Source organism: Ahaetulla prasina, chromosome 6 (genome assembly GCF_028640845.1).
Source record: "Ahaetulla prasina isolate Xishuangbanna chromosome 6, ASM2864084v1, whole genome shotgun sequence".
NCBI classification, from domain to species: domain Eukaryota; kingdom Metazoa; phylum Chordata; class Lepidosauria; order Squamata; family Colubridae; genus Ahaetulla; species Ahaetulla prasina.
Genome location: NC_080544.1, coordinates 78,698,583 through 78,716,608, shown reverse-complemented (window position 1 = coordinate 78,716,608; position 18,026 = coordinate 78,698,583). Strand labels below are relative to the sequence as shown.

General features: G+C 36.2%; 1 protein-coding gene across 4 annotated transcripts in view; it reads left to right on the top strand.

The window, feature by feature from the left end:
- Nucleotides 1-18,026, top strand: part of XRN1 (5'-3' exoribonuclease 1) — a 66,697-nt gene that overhangs the window by 25,655 nt on the left and 23,016 nt on the right. For all 4 annotated transcript variants that reach the window (XM_058187698.1, XM_058187700.1, XM_058187699.1 and 1 more), the window contains exons 20-29: nucleotides 999-1,130; nucleotides 2,808-2,970; nucleotides 6,091-6,204; nucleotides 7,268-7,366; nucleotides 9,189-9,304; nucleotides 13,220-13,366; nucleotides 14,657-14,746; nucleotides 15,340-15,475; nucleotides 16,344-16,400; nucleotides 16,873-17,005. In XM_058187698.1, the coding sequence (XP_058043681.1) occupies nucleotides 999-1,130; nucleotides 2,808-2,970; nucleotides 6,091-6,204; nucleotides 7,268-7,366; nucleotides 9,189-9,304; nucleotides 13,220-13,366; nucleotides 14,657-14,746; nucleotides 15,340-15,475; nucleotides 16,344-16,400; nucleotides 16,873-17,005 (1,187 nt within the window). The remainder of the gene's footprint in view (nucleotides 1-998; nucleotides 1,131-2,807; nucleotides 2,971-6,090; nucleotides 6,205-7,267; nucleotides 7,367-9,188; nucleotides 9,305-13,219; nucleotides 13,367-14,656; nucleotides 14,747-15,339; nucleotides 15,476-16,343; nucleotides 16,401-16,872; nucleotides 17,006-18,026) is intronic.

Sequence of the window (18,026 nt, the reverse complement as noted above, 5' to 3'; positions counted from 1 at the left end):
AGAAACTACCAGGTGATGTTAAGAATGTATTCTGCCAGGCCTCTTCCTGTTAGTTTTATAATTATATAATTGCTGTTTCAGTCTTTACAACATACGTTGTAGATGAGTCCTTTTTCTTCTTTGGTTACTGGGACTTTGCTTAAGATATTTTGGAGATATTTTGTTGGTTTATGTTTTGGAAGAATGTCAAGTACTTGTGGTGGTCTATTGGGTGTCTCAGAAATGTTTGATATATGGCAGTTATTCTTTTGATAGGTTGTGATTGATAGATTATTATCTAGGAACTTTTTAACAAAATGGTATGTGTATTTATTGGAAGATATTGTACATGTAGTCTTTTTCCTCTTGCTGGAATTCTGGCTTACTGAATGTATCCTTTGCAGCAGAGGTCGCCAACCTGGGCAACTTCAGCCTGGCGGACTTCAACTCCCAGAATTCTGAGAGTTGAAGTCCACCAGGCTGAAAGTTGCCCAGGTTGGAGACCTCTGCTTTGCAGTATGCATGTTTCCTTTGTTTCTATGCAACTCCTTTCGTGGGCAGTTGTAACATCATAAAACAACCAGGAGCAATCACACAAATCAGCTATCAACAGATGCATAAATTCCATCTATATACAATTCAAAAGACATAACCAAATGACAATAATGGAAGGAAAAATGCAGAAGTGATCTTCCCTTCTATGCAATGCTCAGATAAGAAGAAAACCATACCAGATAAACAATTAGGGAAGAACCAATTAAGGTTCTTAATTAAGGAATTCACAAGGAAAATAATCACACCCCAGTCAGGACTGAAAAGGCAAGCTTCTATATATAAATAACTCTCCCATGCATTGATGATACTACTAATGAAAGATCTACAGGAAAACATATTCAAAGAACACAACAATTCCATCAATATTGACTGAATTTAAGATACTTAAACTTGTGTAATATGTTAAAACCGAGATGAAAGTTTAAAATGTATTATTTTAAACTAATTGCATGCTTTTATTTAAGGTTTTACTTGGAGGAGCGTCCTGGAACCCAAAAAGTTTATAGGGGAAATGCTGTGCCACCAACTAAAGTAGCATTTGTTGGAGAAAAGGAAAATAATGTATGGATAAAAGAAATCCAGGGAATTTCAGAACAGTAAGTTTGAATCTGATTTATAGTTTGATTGGAGACTTTACAGCAAATTAAGAGTATGCAGGTTGCTTTGTGGAAATGTCTCATTTAGAAATGCATGGTCAGCTATAGACCAGATCAGAACTTAAGAAGCTTGGATGAGAAGCGAAACATTTTCAAAGAAAAAGCAAAGTCCAATTGCCTTTTGAAAGCACCTCATTCATGACCTGGATGATTGACAATCTCTTAGACATGGCCAGAAATATTTTTGGCATTTAGTAGCTTTGGTGAATATGGTATATAGTAAATGCCACTAAAGGCAGTCATTACACATTTTAGAGGTCATTTTCTGATACAGTATCCCTACAAATGAGCATAGAGTATCTTTGGAATTCCTAAGTGATAAGCTGACTTCTTTAAAATAGGTAATAGCTTTTTAATTATAGTTTACTCAATTATAATTTATTTAAAAATAAAAATACATATATAGGCAACATTTAAATAGGGCTATAGCTATGTAACTGTATGGAAGAATCTAAGGGTAGAAAAAAGAGTTATGTGTACTATATGAGTACTTTAGAGAGGGGAAGGAGAAACTTTTAGAAGTACAAGATCGCAGATTAGTATAACTCTACTGGCCATAGAAGTCAGTGTGCCCCTATTCTATCCTATTGCACTAGAATTAATTTATTTAAATTAGGAGGATGACATAAAGCAGAAAACCTTATCTCCAACATCATCTTGTTTCCAAAAATTCCTCAGAATTTTCACTGAAATATGGCAACAAAAGAAGAATTACTCATGTTTTGTAACCAACCTGTGCCAGCAAATATGATGAACTGTAAGGTGGTCAGTAGATTGGAAGAGATCGATTTAGATTCCAGTACCAAAAGAGATATGGAGAGAGAGAGGGAGGAGACATAATAAAGTGTTCAGTATCTTTAATTTTACATGCTAGCAAAATAACGCTTAGGATCGTCCAATGCAGATAAGAGCACAACATGGAAAAAGATGCCAAAAGTTCAAGATGGCTTTATAAAAGGACAAAGAGCATGATACATTATTGGTGATTGATGCTGAATAATTCAGAAACTGAAATAACACCAAATGTAACTCAATATGTGATTCATTGATTATAGATAGGGCTTCAGTTATGTCAATTATATCAAGCAGTAGATTATGCTCATAAAAATGAGAATCCCAGAACATCTCAATGTTGTCATGAAAAACTTATTTACAGGTAAGGATGCCATAGTTTGGGTGAAGCAGACTGGCTTCAGACTGGCAAAAGACACAGCTATATACGCTCCCCTTATTTAGTCAAACTATATGCTGGATATATATTATGGGAAGTTGGATTGGAAGAAGATGAGTGAAGTTTCCTTATGTTCCTGTCAGACTTTAAGGCTTCATGGGTATTATCTCTACAGAATCTTTCTGCTAGTTTCCATAACATATACAACTACTAATTTTTATTAGAAAAGTGGCTACTAATAATCTTATTACCTTTTGTCTAATTTAGGAATCCAGCATACCCTTTCAAACTTTGGAAAAAGTGATAGGTTTAAATTAATGGATTTTATTATTGTTTGTTTGACTTTGCCTCCCCCAAATGATTATTAATTTTTCTTTTTTTTCTTATTGCCATTTCTTAAAAATGCAAATTTTAATTTACTATATAATTTGTTTTTTTTTAATCAGCTACCAGAGAAGAAAAGGAGTAATTATAAACGAAACATCTATAATTGTATATGCCCAATTACTAACTGGGAGTAGATATCAGTTAAATCAAAATGGTGAAGTGTATTTTGAAAAGCAGTGGTCCAAGCAAAATCTACCTTTTGCATACCAGACAATTGTCAAGGTAATCTTTTCAAATTTGTTATTGTTATACTTATTTATATATCTATTAATTCAAAGAATCCATATTTATTAGCACAGTTCAAATTTAAAATATTTTTATGTTTAAATTCTTAACTATTGACTATTGCAATGCTCTCTACATGGGGCTCCCCTTGAAGAGCACCCGGAGACTCCAGTTAGTCTAGAATGCGGCTGCGTGGGTTATTGAGGGAGCAGTTCGGAGCTCCCATGTAACACCTATCCTGCACAGACTGCACTGGCTACCTGTTGTCTTCCGGGTGCGCTTCAAGGTATTGGTTACTACCTTTAAAGCGCTCCAAGGCTTAGGACCGGGATACTTACGGGGCCGTCTACTGCCGTCCTCTATCTCCCAACGACCGGTGCGTTCTCACAGAGAGGGACTCCATAGGGTGCCGTCAGCCAAACAATGTCGACTGGCGGCCCCCAGGGGGAGGGCCTTCTCTGTGGGGGCTCCTACCCTGTGGAACGAACTTCCCCCTGGACTTTGACAACTATCTGACCTTAGGACCTTTCGCCGCGAACTTAAAACCTATTTATTCCGCCTTGCTGGACTGGCTTGATTTTTAAAATTTTAATTTGATTTTATGGGTTTTAAATTTTTGTCAATTTTATAGGGTGTTATTGTATTTTAAATTTGGCCATTTGAATAAGTTTTTTAAGGGTTGTTCTTAGTATTGTATGTATTGTTCCTTTTGTATTTTATTTTGGCTGTTCACCGCCCTGAGTCCTTCGGGAGAAGGGCGGTATACAAATTAAAATATTATTATTATTATTATTATTATTATTATTATTATTATTATTATTATTATTATTATTATTATTATTATTATTACTATTATTATTACTATTATTATTACTATTATTATTACTATTATTATTATTTTGTTAGAAATATATGCATGTTTATATTTACATAGACATGTACCTAGACACATAAATCTAGATGCAGAGACCTTCATTTATGCTGCTCTGCAATCCTGTAAAAGTACTATAGCCAGTGAGAAACATGCTCTGATAACAACATTCTTTAGTACTGTAGATAGAGAAGGTATATATATACTGTTTTTATAGGGCAAATCACTTGTATATAAACAGAGCTCAAACCCCACTCAGCACTGTTAGCTAGTTGGGTCATGAAACATCTGAATAGAATAGAATAGAATAGAATAGAATAGAATAGAATAGAATAGAATAGAATAGAATAGAATAGAATAGAATAGAATAGAATAGAATTTATTGGCCAAGTGTGATTGGACACACAAGGAATTTGTTTTGGTGCATATGCTCTCAGTGTACATAAAAGAAAAAGAAAAAGAAAGAAAAAAATACCTTCATCTAAGGTACAACATTTACAACACAAATGATGGTCATAGGTTGCAATTTAACCCTTAGTTTAGGACCGGGATACTTACGGGACTGTCTACCGCCATCTTGTACCTCCCATCGACTTGTGCGTTCTCACAGAGAGGGACTCCTTAGGGTGCAATGTTGACTGGCGGCCCCCAGGGGAAGGGCCTTCTCCGTGGGGGCTCCTACCCTGTGGAACGAACTTCCCCCTGGACTTCGACAACTACCTGACCTTTGGACCTTTCGCCGCAAACTTAAGACTTATCTATCCCGTCTCGCAGGACTGGCTTGAATTTTAATTTTTTAGTTGATTTTATGGGTTTTAATTTTTATTAATTTTATAGGGTTTGGCTGTATTTTAAAATTGGGCCAAATTTAATAAGTTTTTTAATGTCTGTTTTTAGTATTGCATGTGTTTTCATTGTATTTTATCTTGGCTGTAAACCGCCCTGAGTCCTTCGGGAGAAGGGCGGTATACAAATTAAAATATTATTATTATTATTATTATTATATGAACCCTGTATAACTCCAGCTGTAAATGTGATCAAAGCTTCATCAATCCATGTTCAGGAAGATAGTTTTCAAATAGAGAAAATGCAACACCATTGTTGTTATTCTCAAGAATAGCAATGTAATAAAAGAATATCTCAAGAGCAAGGCGTTCAATACTTCAAGTTATAAAGAACCCCAAGATGACAGTAAAGAATGTGTATGCCACTCTTGAATTCTTTGTATTCGTGTCCACAGAAAGAAAAACTGAACAAAAAAATAGTGGTGGGAAGATGCCGTCTCTGGTTGGAAAGCACATTGCCACCTGCACTGAAATTTTTAGAACTATCATGGCATTAATGAGAAATTTTTAAGAATATGAAGCACCTCATTCTGATAAAAAGAACCATATTACAGCCATGAAACATGATGTAGGGAATACAGTATATCATGATTTGGGGTTGCTTTGAAATCTCAGGAACAAACAACCCCCAGTCTTTCAAGAAACAATGTGTTTGGGATTGAACAACTATATTCTCCATGTCAAGATTTCTATCCATGGTGTGAATATATCCAAATGTGGGCTATGTAACACAGCTAGATCTAAACCCACATAAAAATTTTTGATGGAATGATTGAACCAAAATAAATTCTGTGTTTGGGAATGGGCAATTCAGATTTCTTACCTGAGTCCAACTGAAATGTGATAATATCTGAAGCAGTGCTATAAATAGGTACAGGCTGAGACACCTCTAAGCCAATATTCAAGGCTGATCAACGTGTTAGGAAATGTTTGGTTGGAGATCTTGCTGCTAAAGGAGATGCCACTAGTTACTAAATCTGAAATGTCACATACTTTTTCCAACAAAGACAGTGAATATTGGCTTAACGTATTGAATAAAACAAAGACACTGTACTGCCTTGTTTGACCAGAACTTCTTTATATGTAAGTAATAATTAGAAAAACCTCTGATCATACTATATGTCATAAACAGTAGGATTACAGATAGTCATGAAATATTACCAGATCTTCCCCACTCTTATCACTATCATTTTCTTTTGTCATGAGTAACTGTATTGTACTTAAGATGATACTGTCTGTGCTGAACAGCTGAAGGACATTATTTAACCGAAACTCCTAAATTTATTCATCTTCACTGAAGACTAAAACTTGCTGTTTTAAAATAGATCATTGGCAAGCATTATTACAGTGATTAGTGTGGATTGTGTTAATGTGACGTATCTTTCTGGGGTTTTTTGACAGGATATAAAAACTTTTGATTGCCGCTTCTCCAAATTAAAAACTTTGGATGACCTATTCCCTCTTGGATGCACAGTTTTCATGCTAGGAACACCTTACTATGGCTGTACAGGAGAAGTGAGTTTCAAAATAATCTTCCATCAGATTCATTTCATAAATTTAAACAATCAGAAATCGATCAAATGATTATCTAGGTTGTTTTGAGTTATTATTTGTCTGCCTGTTGAATATATGACTTTGTACTTGTCTCCATCTCTTTTTAAAATGTATTTATTCATTATATTTCTGTCCTGTCTTTATTTTCTAGAACTCCAAGCAATGTACATAATATTCCCACCTCTTATTTTCTTCACAGAAAAGGTGCTGAACAACCACAATTAGGACAGGAATTTCAGATGTTAAGTGAAGCAGTTAAGTGAGACATCACATGATTGCTTCACTTAATGTCTATAATATTGGCACTCCTGGTTGCACTTGTTAGGTGATCTTATGGGTCATTAAGTAGACAGACAGAGTCTTAGGTAAGGAGTGTAAGGGTGGAGGAGGCCTGGTGCAGACTATGCACTATTGTCTCTTTGCTCAGGAGCTGAAAATCCTCCCTGTTCAAATCCAAGCAGGATTTTCAGCTCCTGAACATCAAGAGACTGTGGCCTGCACTAGACCTCCCCACTCACGAAACATCCACATTTCTGCCTTTCCACCCATGGGCTGAAAATCCTGCTTGATTTTGTTTCTCTGTTATTTCTGGGGACCGGCTGAAAGAGCTCCGTGTTGAACGAATTTCAGTTCCATGCAAGTAGGAACTAAGAATTACAGCTCCATGTCAAGCAGGCATGGAGCTAAAATCTTTCAGTAGGAAGCTTTTATCTAGTTCCCGAAGATAAGGTCTTCTCATCAGTCAGCAGTATCTTCAGTCTTTCTTTTTGTCTACCCCATTGACTTTCTATGGAAACTGGCAGAGAAGATTGCAAATGGTAGTCACATGATCACAGGGTGCTTGCAACTGGTATGTATTCACATGACTGAGGTGGGTACGTACAGTGATCAGAAATGCTTTACAGGCCATAAAAGATCCCTTCCAAGGCTGTTAATTTTGTTGTTAAGCTACCTGTAATCACTATAAATATTTGGAAGACTTTTTTTCCATTGTGAACCTGAGCGTATCGATTATTTCTTTTAGGTTCAGAATTCCTCTGATGTAATCTCAGATGGCAGAATCCGTGTTGTTTTCAACATTCCAATTGAACCTCAGCTGGATATCTTAATACAGAATCAGCATGTAAGTGTTATTTCTCTAGCAATGGAATACCCTTGCAGAGTTCATGTTAATCTTTCAGGAAGTAATTGAACACTATGGAAAAATTTTCAAATAACTAGCAATTATGTCTTTTTTACTTTAATCTTTTCCATTTATATTTTTGTATACATAACTTAGAATCTAAAAGGTTCTAAAGTATTTTGAACTGGTTTTACAACTTTTTTATTTAAATATTCTTTAAAGAAACATTTTGCAATTTAGAATTAAAAGCTTCCTTCATTGACTAGATTAGAAAATTACCTATGCATATTATTATGTTTATTATTTATTTTTCTCCTGCATCTTTCACTTCTCTCTCTTCCCATTTTCCCACTATTTTCATTTTCATTTGAATTTTATGTTCTGATCTGTTTAATAATATTTTATTTAAAAAAAAGAAAATTACTTATGTGAATACAATATTCAACATCCATCCAGTTATTGATTTAGATTATTAGATAATTATTGACAAATCAGAACTCTGATGAGAAAAGTATCAAAATTCTGAAACATTCCAGCCCTTAAGACCAATCTATGACTATATTGATTTACATTTGCTTTCATTAGAATATCTTTGCATTATTCTGTTAATCAGAAATAATTTCAATAATGACTCCAATAATTCATTTCATTGCTCCAAACAAAATTAATTGGTTTCTAACTCTCTAGAGCTTACTTATTTTTACTTTTTGCCTTAAAAGCCACTGTATGCTTTTGGTTTAGCTTGACTGTGAGTTTATCATGCAATTATATTATTGTTTTAGCTCTTTGCTGTCCCAATGACTTTGGGATAAATATAAAATCTTTTTGCTGTTTGTAAACTACAATATTCAGAAGTGGCAACCAAATTGCATTGCACTTTAGCTGAGAACTGGAAAGATAACCGTAACTTATGCTAATCTTTCTGCTGGGAAAGAAATGCTTCTTCTTGCCTTGGAATACCTAATAATAATGTTACAAGTAGTCCTCAATTTGCGACTATAATCTATTCCAAAATTTCTGTTGCTAAGTTGTTAAGTGAATTTTGCCCCATGTTATGATTTTTCATGCCACAGTTGCTAAGTGAATCACTGCAGTTGTTAGGTTAGTAACCTGGTTGTTAAATGAATCAGGCTTTCCCATTGACTTTGCTTGTCAGAAGGTCGTAAAAGGTGATCACATGACCTTGGGACATTGCAACTGTCATAAATATGAATCAGTTGCCAAGTTCCTGAATTTTGATCACATGACCATGGGGATGTTGCAACTGTCATAAGTGTGAAAACCAGTTATAAATCACTTTTTTCAGTCCCACTGTAACTTTGAATGGTCACTGTTGTTAGTCAAGGACTATGTGCATTTCTTTTTTATTTCTTTGTAAATCTATCGAAAAGAAATATTTTTTCTTTTTCCTGTTTTTCTTTTCTTCCAACAACCAACTTTTCCTGACATATTAATGCCCCCCGTCACTCTCATAATATCTCTTTCTTTTCTTTATTCAGCAAATGCTGATTTCATTATTTTTATTCTTTTTGTTTTTCTATTAGAAATGGTACACTGTGAACCTCAGTAGTTTCTTATCCTATTGTATACCATTTCAGAAAATATATATCCTACTTACTTGAAGCCTAATGTATAGTTTGCTATATGCCTGTGAATTGAAGAAGGATGATTCAAATCCGCTTCATGAGATACCTTATGTAAAGACTTGTCCATAAAAATGTATTGCATAACAAATCCGTAGTCTTCCAAAGGCTCCATATTTTTTTTCTATAAATGTTAATATAGTTCTCAAATATTAAAAGTAAAATGTTTGATATTTTAGAAATATTCTGTGAAATATAATCCTGCATATGTGTTGGCCAGTCGCCTTGGAGTGAGCAGCTATCTTGTGTCAAGATTTACAGGAAGCATTTTTATTGGAAGAGGAGCCAGGAGAAAGTAAGTTCGGAATATAATACCATTTTGCAGTGAAATATCTAATTACATTTGAATTAAACCCTGGTTAAAATGCTATTAATCTGATTCTTCCTATTTGCTTTGAAAATCAGTTTTAACAGAGAAAAATTAACAGAACTAGACCTTCTGCCTTTATTTATGCATTTAGTACAGAGAGAAGATTAGATTGCAGTGTGTCGAGAAAGACAATTTTAGGTTAGTTGTGCCCAGTTTTTAGTTTAAAATTGGGAAAGAATACCTTTATAAAGTATGATAAGGAACTACCATAAGTGTGCAAATACTATTTTTCAAAAACATAACCCACTGCACTTTTGCATCACTAATGTATAGGCACATCTTTCTTTGCCCCTTTTTGTGAGCCAGTGAACTCATTGGGAGTATTTTGGCTCTTTAAAGCTCATCCAGAGAGAGTTTGAAATGCCATTATCTGGTTTTTGTTTTTGTTTTACTAAAAAGGAATGTTTATTGTTGTTTTGTAAAATTCCTTTTAAAGCACTCTAAAGCATAGTTAAAGTTATTTTTCCAAAGTACTTCTTTTATAAAGTGCTTTGTCCAATTTTCTGTCTTTCTTTTCCCCATGTGGAATTATTCTTGTATGTACATTTTTAAAACGTATTCCAAAACATGGATAGGTTGAATTTGAGCATAATTTATCAGGAAAAAGAAATGGAAACAGGAAGAAGAGAAGCAGTTAGAGATATGAAGGCAGAACATACTTTACATGTTGAAACTGATCAGTGATACTAATAATATTGATAATATTGAAGCATTTAGGCAGTTATGACTTTTTGAAGACTCGGCATAACTTCTTCAGGGCCTTCCTAGGTTGTCTCCAAGTAAATATACAGACAGTGCTTCATTTGGAACTGTAAGGAATCAAAGCACTCACTTCCAGAGGCAACCTATGGCAAGACCTCTGAGGATACTGAATGCCTTAGCATTAGTTTTAGTTGCCAGATAGGTGCAACTTCACAAAAAGAGTGTCTCCTAGGTTTTGCCAAATTATAGGATTTAAGGAGGGGACCTGGAGCACACTTCCTTCTTATTTGACCTGTTAGGACTGATAGATACCTCAAGGAGAGGAGGTCCCTCAAATAACTTGGCCTTGGACTATTTAGGACTTTTATGGTGATCACTAACACTTTGAATTTTGCCAGGAAACAAACTAGGAGTCATTTTACCTCAGGCAGCAGCAGTATGATAAGGGCAAACCACAGAGTACCCAGAACTGTTTGTGCCATTACATTCTGGATTACCGTATATACTCGAGTATAAGCCGAGTTTTTCAGCACGTTTTTTGTGCTGAAAAACTTCCCCTCGGCTTATACTCGGGTCTATACGGCTTATACTCGAGTTTTTTTTTTTTTTAAAGCTCCTCGGCTTATACTCGAGTATATACGGCTTATACTCGAGGTTTTTTTTTTTCTTTTTTTCACATTTTACCGGACGGAAGCCCTGCCGGTGCAGTGAGAGGGCGGGGCGGGGGAGCCGCCAGCCTTCTCAGCTGAGGGAGGGAGGGTTTCCCCAACCGGTAGGTGCCTCATTTCCCACCCTCGGCTTATACTCGAGTCCCCAGTTTACCCCAGTTTTTGGGGTAAAATTGGGGACCTCGGCTTATACTCGGATCGGCTTATATTCGAGTATATACGGTAGTTGTAATTTCTGGGTAATCTTCAAAGATAAATGCATGTACTATAGATCATGTTATAGCAATCTAGCATGGAAATAACTATGAGCATATATTTTGCTGAATAAATCATTCAAACTTAGTTTAGATTTTATTAATATTGATCATTTGCTCTTTTTCAGACAATAAATTTGAAGAATGAATATTAAGTATTAATATTAACATATAGCAAAATTAGTTATTAGAATTTTAGTAAATTGCAGTATATAATTGCAGTTGCTACGCCTCCTCCCTCATTGCGTCGGCAGATAACCGCCCAGCCGCCCTGTTTCGGGTGACTCGTTCCCTCCTTCACCAGGGGGAGCGAGATGACCCGCTGCAGGGACGTGCTGAGGAGTTTAACGGTTATCTATACGATAAAATCGTTCAGCTTCGGGATGGGTTGGACCAAAATTGCGGTGACTCAGGTGAGGCGCCCGAGGGTGGTCTTGGTGACATTGTCTGGGATGAGTTTGACCCTGTGGCTCCCGAGGACATGGACAGGTTGTTGGGTAGGTTGAATGCCACCACGTGTTTACTGGACCCGTGCCCCTCCTGGCTGGTGCTGGCCACCCAGGAGGTGACACGAGGCTGGCTCCAGGCGATTACGACCGCTTCTTTGGTGGAGGGTGTCTTTCCGGCCGCCTTGAAAGAGGCGGTGGTGAGGCCCCTCCTTAAGAAGCCTTCCCTGGACCCGGCTGTTTTAGGTAATTACCGTCGGTCTCCAACCCGCGGCAAAGGTTGTAGAGTATGGTGGCATATCAGTTTCCCTTACACCTGGATGAAACCGTCTATCTAGACCCGTTCCAGTCCGGTTTTCGGCCCGGTTACAGCACGGAGACGGCTTTGGTCGCGTTGGTGGATGATCTCTGGAGGGCCAGGGATAGGGGTTGTTCCTCTGCCCTGGTCCTATTAGACCTCTCAGCGGCTTTCGATACCATCGACCATGGTATCCTGCTGCGCCGGTTGGAGGGATTGGGAGTGGGAGGCACCGTCTATCGGTGGTTCTCCTCCTATCTCTCCGACCGGTCGCAGTCGGTGTTGACAGGGGGGCAGAGGTCGGCCCCGAGGCGCCTCACTTGTGGGGTGCCGCAGGGGTCGATCCTCTCGCCCCTTCTGTTCAACATCTATATGAAGCCGCTGGGTGAGATCATCAGTGGTTTCGGCGTGAGGTACCAGCTGTATGCGGATGACACCCAGCTGTACTTTTCCACACCGGACCACCCCAACGAAGCCATCGAAGTGCTGTCCCGGTGTCTGGAGGCCGTACGGGTCTGGATGGGGAGAAACAGGCTCAAGCTCAATCCCTCCAAGACAGAGTGGCTGTGGATGCCGACATCCCGGTACAGTCAGCTAAATCCGCGGCTGACCATCGGTGGCGAGTCATTGGCCCCGATGGAGAGGGTGCGCAACTTAGGCATCCTCCTGGATAAACGGCTGTCTCTAGAAGATCATTTGACGGCCGTCTCCAGGAGAGCGTTCTACCAGGTTTGCCTGGTGCGCCAGTTGCGCCCCTTTCTGGACCGGGATGCCCTATGCACGGTCACTCATGCACTCGTGACGTCTCGCCTGGATTACTGCAATGCTTTCTACATGGGGCTCCCCTTGAAGGGCATCCGGAGGCTACAGTTAGTCCAGAATGCGGCTGCGCGGGTGATAGAGGGAGCCCCTCGTGGCTCCCGCATAACACCCATCCTGCGCAGACTGCACTGGCTACCTGTGGCCTTCCGGGTGCGCTTCAAGGTTTTGGTGACCACCTTTAAAGCGCTCCATGGCATAGGGCCGGGTTATCTACGGGACCGCCTACTGCTACCGAATACCTCTCACCGACCCGTGCGCTCTCATAGAGAGGGACTCCTCAGGGTGCCGTCAGCGAGGCAATGTCGCCTGGCGACGCCCAGGGGAAGGGCCTTCTCTGTGGGGGCTCCCACCCTCTGGAACGAACTACCCCCAGGACTTTGTCAGCTTCCGGACCTTCGGACCTTCCGCCGCGAGCTTAAAACATACTTATTTAATTGCGCAGGACTGAGCTAGATTTTAATTTATGGTTTTTTAAATTGGGTTTTATTTTCATATTTTTAATTTAGGCTTTTAGAATAAGTTTTTTAACTGTTTTTAGATTGTATTTACCTGTTTTTACCTGAGTCCTTTGGGAGATAGGGCGGTATATAAATTTAAACAATAAATAAATAAATAAATAAATAAATAAACATTCAACATCTATTTTGCAGTCCACGTGGAGACCATAAAGCAAATGTAGGTTTAAATCTGAAATTCAATAAAAGGAATGAAGAAGTCCCTGGCTACACTAAAAAAGTTGGAAATGAATGGATGTACTCTTCTGCAGTGGAACAGCTTCTAGCTGAATATTTAGAAAGGTAAGCTTAAAATTATTATGGACTTGTGTGTATACCCTTGTAATGGATAATGTTGTTGTAGAGCGTTATTGTAGGGAGCTTTGTTGGAGCCAGATAACTGTCTATTGAAGCATTCTCTTTAATAGGCAACTGGCCTATTAATCATACTGGCTTTGATTTTTGGGTTTAGATATTTATGGTTTATTCTATATTTATATTTATTTTTTCAGTTTGTATGACTGCTTAGTCACTTAGACTCCGGGCAGTTAATGGCCAGTTAAAACAAAAAGAACCAAATAATCAAATAAAAGACATAATGTGCCAAAATTAGGTATTCTTTTTTCAAAACAATATTGATTCCTGGACTTCACCAATTTTGATGATAGTACATTTCAGTTTTTGATAAAGTTCCAGACAAATGGTGACCATCGTATTTTCAGAGACATTTCCTAATCAGATTCCTCAATGCCTTCAAGACTGAAAAAGCTTCTAATGTAACTGCCTTTACTGGAAAAGCTGGGATATATTCAGAGATACACTGTCTTAAAAATATCCCCTACTGAACTGTATATCATCGTCAAACATCAGCACAGGGAATGTTTTATAATAATTGACGAATGTATCTTTTCTTTTATGTACACTGAGAGCATATGCACCAAGACAAATTCCTTGTGTGTCCAGTCATACTTTGCCAATAAAGAATTCTGTTCTAGTCTATTCTAATTTGTATTATGCCATAAACTTTTATGATTATTTTATGTCATAGAAGGTTTTATAAAATTGGTCAAATTTCCATTTTTTGGCCCTGAATTTTGAATGTGTTCTGTAAGTTAGCCCATTTGAGGTACTGTACTTTGGTTCAAACGTTTTGTCCTATGATACACCATTTTGTTATAAGAGGAATCAAAGTTTTAGTAGTATATTAACTGGGTGAAGAAATACTTTTAATTAATTTTAAATCCTTCCATATGTGAGTATAGTTGTTTATTCCTTGGTTACTGTACTACCATTATGTGAGGAAAACTGAATCCATATCTTTCATACCATGAAAGTTACATGATTGTTTCTGCAATGTATTAGAAAAACACCTCAGCTGTTTTTAAAAGTTACAGACAGATCAGTGTTACATTAGTGTTTTAGTGCAAAGCATCTTTTTGGATATAATTCTGGAGCTCTGCATAGTATATTTCACTAATATGTGCAACTTATTTTTCCTGCAAACAGGAGTCTAGTAAATAATGGTGGAGGTTTTATGATATATATGTTTGTAAATATGAAATAGATACTCAAATATATTTATATATTTCACAGAGTACCAGAACTTTTTACTTACTTAGCCAAAAACAGTCCAGAAGATATATTTTATGAAGATGATATTTGGCCTGGTGAAGAGGAGAATGGGTAGGTAGTTTATATTTTTGGTAGATTAGTAAATAAGTAGATAATGACAATCAGCAAGAAGATTGCTAGTTCAAATTTAGTAGACAGGTCCTTGGATTGAAGGAGGAACAATTTTATGCCGCATTCTTTCATGGTTGCAGCTGTCTAATTACTATCAAGCAGTCAAAATACTATTTTCCAGGTATTGTCTCTTAAGAACACAATTGTTATTTTGAAAATATATAATCTTGATTCAAGGAATTGTAGGGTCGAGATATAAAAATAATCCAATTTCTTTTGTACAGATTTTTATTCTTGTTGCCCTATTTATTTAGCATATGGCATAGAACACATGGATAACAGTAATAAAGTATATATACCAAACTGCCATAATTGGATTATAATTTTCAAATTTGCTTTGACAGCTTTGATGTAATTGTTAAGCTTTGGGACAATGCTTATATCTATTTTTCTTACATTAGGACATATTTTTTAAAAAATTAAAAACAAATCTTAATAATACATAATAATTTTCCATTTTATAATATTTACATGTTGACTATGCTAGATTTTACATCTTGATGATTATTAATATGGAATAATTTTTAACATAGTGCTGAAAAAGTTCAAGAAATCATGTCATGGCTTAAGGCTCATCCTGTCAGTACACTTTCACGTTCATCTTGTGATTTGCAAATTCTGGATGCAGCTATCATTGAAAAGATTGAAGAAGAAATAGACAAATGCAAGGTACATAAAATATTGTCTAAATTATCTGATTCTTATCACAATATACTGCAATTAGGTTTCAAATGTCATTTAAATTGCTATTAGAATGTTTACATTATAAATATTTGAGTGTAATTTTGAGTTGCAAAGCAATAAAAAAGTCAATTTTAAAATAAAATAAAACATTCGGGAGACCTTACCAGCTTACCTGATGACCTACTTGTTTATATATAATCTGTATCACCCACCTTGATTTAGATAAACTTTATTGAGTTTAAAATTCATGAAGTCTCATACCTCTAGAGTTACACTGAAGGTTTTGTTCATAAGGTTCCTCTCTGTCCTGCTCTTGTTAGATTACTGGTATGTTTCTTTATACTCTGTTAGATCAGTGTTTGGTGTTGGAGAACTCTAAACAACAGAATAGTTTAGAATACCCATAACATTAGTTATACAGTATGACCGTCTATCAATACAATATTTGGAGTAGGAATGAACAAACTTTTTCCATCAAGGTCATATTATTTTCATGGATTGTCCATTAAGTTCTGTGTGATAAGTCAAAATATAAGCAAGCAGTGCATGTATTCAAAGTCTAAAGTTGTCTTTCTCACATCCTGTTTTCTCTTAATAGCATATTGTTTTTTCTCAAACCACTCTCCAAACAGCAGGCACCAATAAAGAGTCAGAGAGCTGTTACATAATTCTTGGACTTATCTAACAAAATGGTTTTAAAATAAGGTTGAGTGACACACATTAAACTAAGGCATATAAATAGATTTACTATCACTGTTATAATTTATGTGGGCTATAATATGTGACCTTTTAATTTTGTATAGCAATAATAATCTATGAATGATTTCATCCAATTATTTTTGCTTTTTTTTAGCAAAGAAAAAGTAATAAGAAAGTGCGTGTGACAGTGAAATCTCACTTATTATACAGAGTAAGTTTAATATAACTAGTTGCATAAGAATTTTTGTTAAAGGCAGTACCAAACCAATTTCATGTTGCCAAGAAAGAAACATGAATGTATCATGTAGTCATCAAGAGTTAAGCTTGACTCAAGGAAGGTTTTATATTTCATACCAGCTTCCTCTTTTTTCCTCCATCTTACATATTGTAAAACTGATGAACAAGGTATGTAAAAAATGGCAATGCTGGTTCAATTGTGTAGATGAAACTTACTATATTTTCTGATAGCCGGATTTGGAGTCTGTTTGCTCTCTACTGAGAAATCATCCTTGCATCAGAAGCTCAATAGAATGAACAGGACATTACATGATTATTTAATCTTTTCATTTTAATAAAATTGCACATAAAATTAATACCCCAAGAGGCATATATAACTACTTTTATTCTATATTATATTCACAATTAGATATTTTTGCTATAGTTTAAATATTTGGTTTTATTAGCCTTTAGAACAACAACATGGAATTTTACCAGATCAAGATGCAGATTATCGATTGTTTGATCGTGTTGTGAATGTGAGAGAGAACTTTTCTGTTCCCCTTGGACTTCGTGGTACTATAATAGGAATTAAAGGAGGTATGACTGAATTTCTTTTTAGCTTTTGATAATTCTGCCTTTGATTTGTGAATGATTTCTATGTTTAAAAAAATACTGATTACTATCAACTGGATATTTATCAAAGATCCAGTTTAACTGAGGTTAAAAAGGTACATCTTTTTGTTTGTTTTAATCAGCTGAATTCAAAATTCTATAAGTGGGGCTTCTGTATACTTTTCTTGATATTCTTGGAGACAGTCAAAGATTTAATCTGAATCACACAGGCTACAGTTGAGCATAAGAATTTTGTCCATACCAAATGGCCTCTGCTCTTTTATTGCAGTACCTTCACCATAGTTCAAGCTATTTAAAAGGGCCTCTAGACCTTTTAAAATATACAATTTGGGGTCAGGAGAGAATTGGGAAGCTGTTTTACAAATAACATTTCATACAGACACTTTTGGATCCAAACAATTGACATAATGGTTTTGTTTTGATATGTGACCACTGCTATTAATCTTTTTAAAAAAATAATGTCCACACCATACATCACCCCTTGGTTATTATGAAATGGAGTAGGCTACATGGTTGGATGAGTTGTTATTTTTCGTCTACAAGGTAACAGATCTATAGTACTTTTGTAGCATTTGTAACTAAAGAACATTTGGACACATGTTTCTATACAGTATAATCAAACACATGGGAAAGCCTAACTCTTATTAATTCATTATTTGCATAAAATATAAGAAAAAAAACATTGCTACTAGATGCCTTCTTTGATCTTTTTTTTCTTGTTTTGGAAAGATGAGAATGTGTGTTAACTCACATAACATGTCTTTGTATATATTCTCAGTTTAAAAACACCATGACTTTGGTGGTGTTGTTCTAGTAAGACTGAAACTACTTTAAAATTCATTGATGCACATAAGTCAATAATAAAGAAATTATAAAAATGAATCAGAGTTCTGCCTCTGGGTTATAACCAGTGGTGGGATTCAAATAATTTAACAACCGGTTCTCTGTCCTAATGATTTCTTCCAACAACCAGTTTGCCAAACTG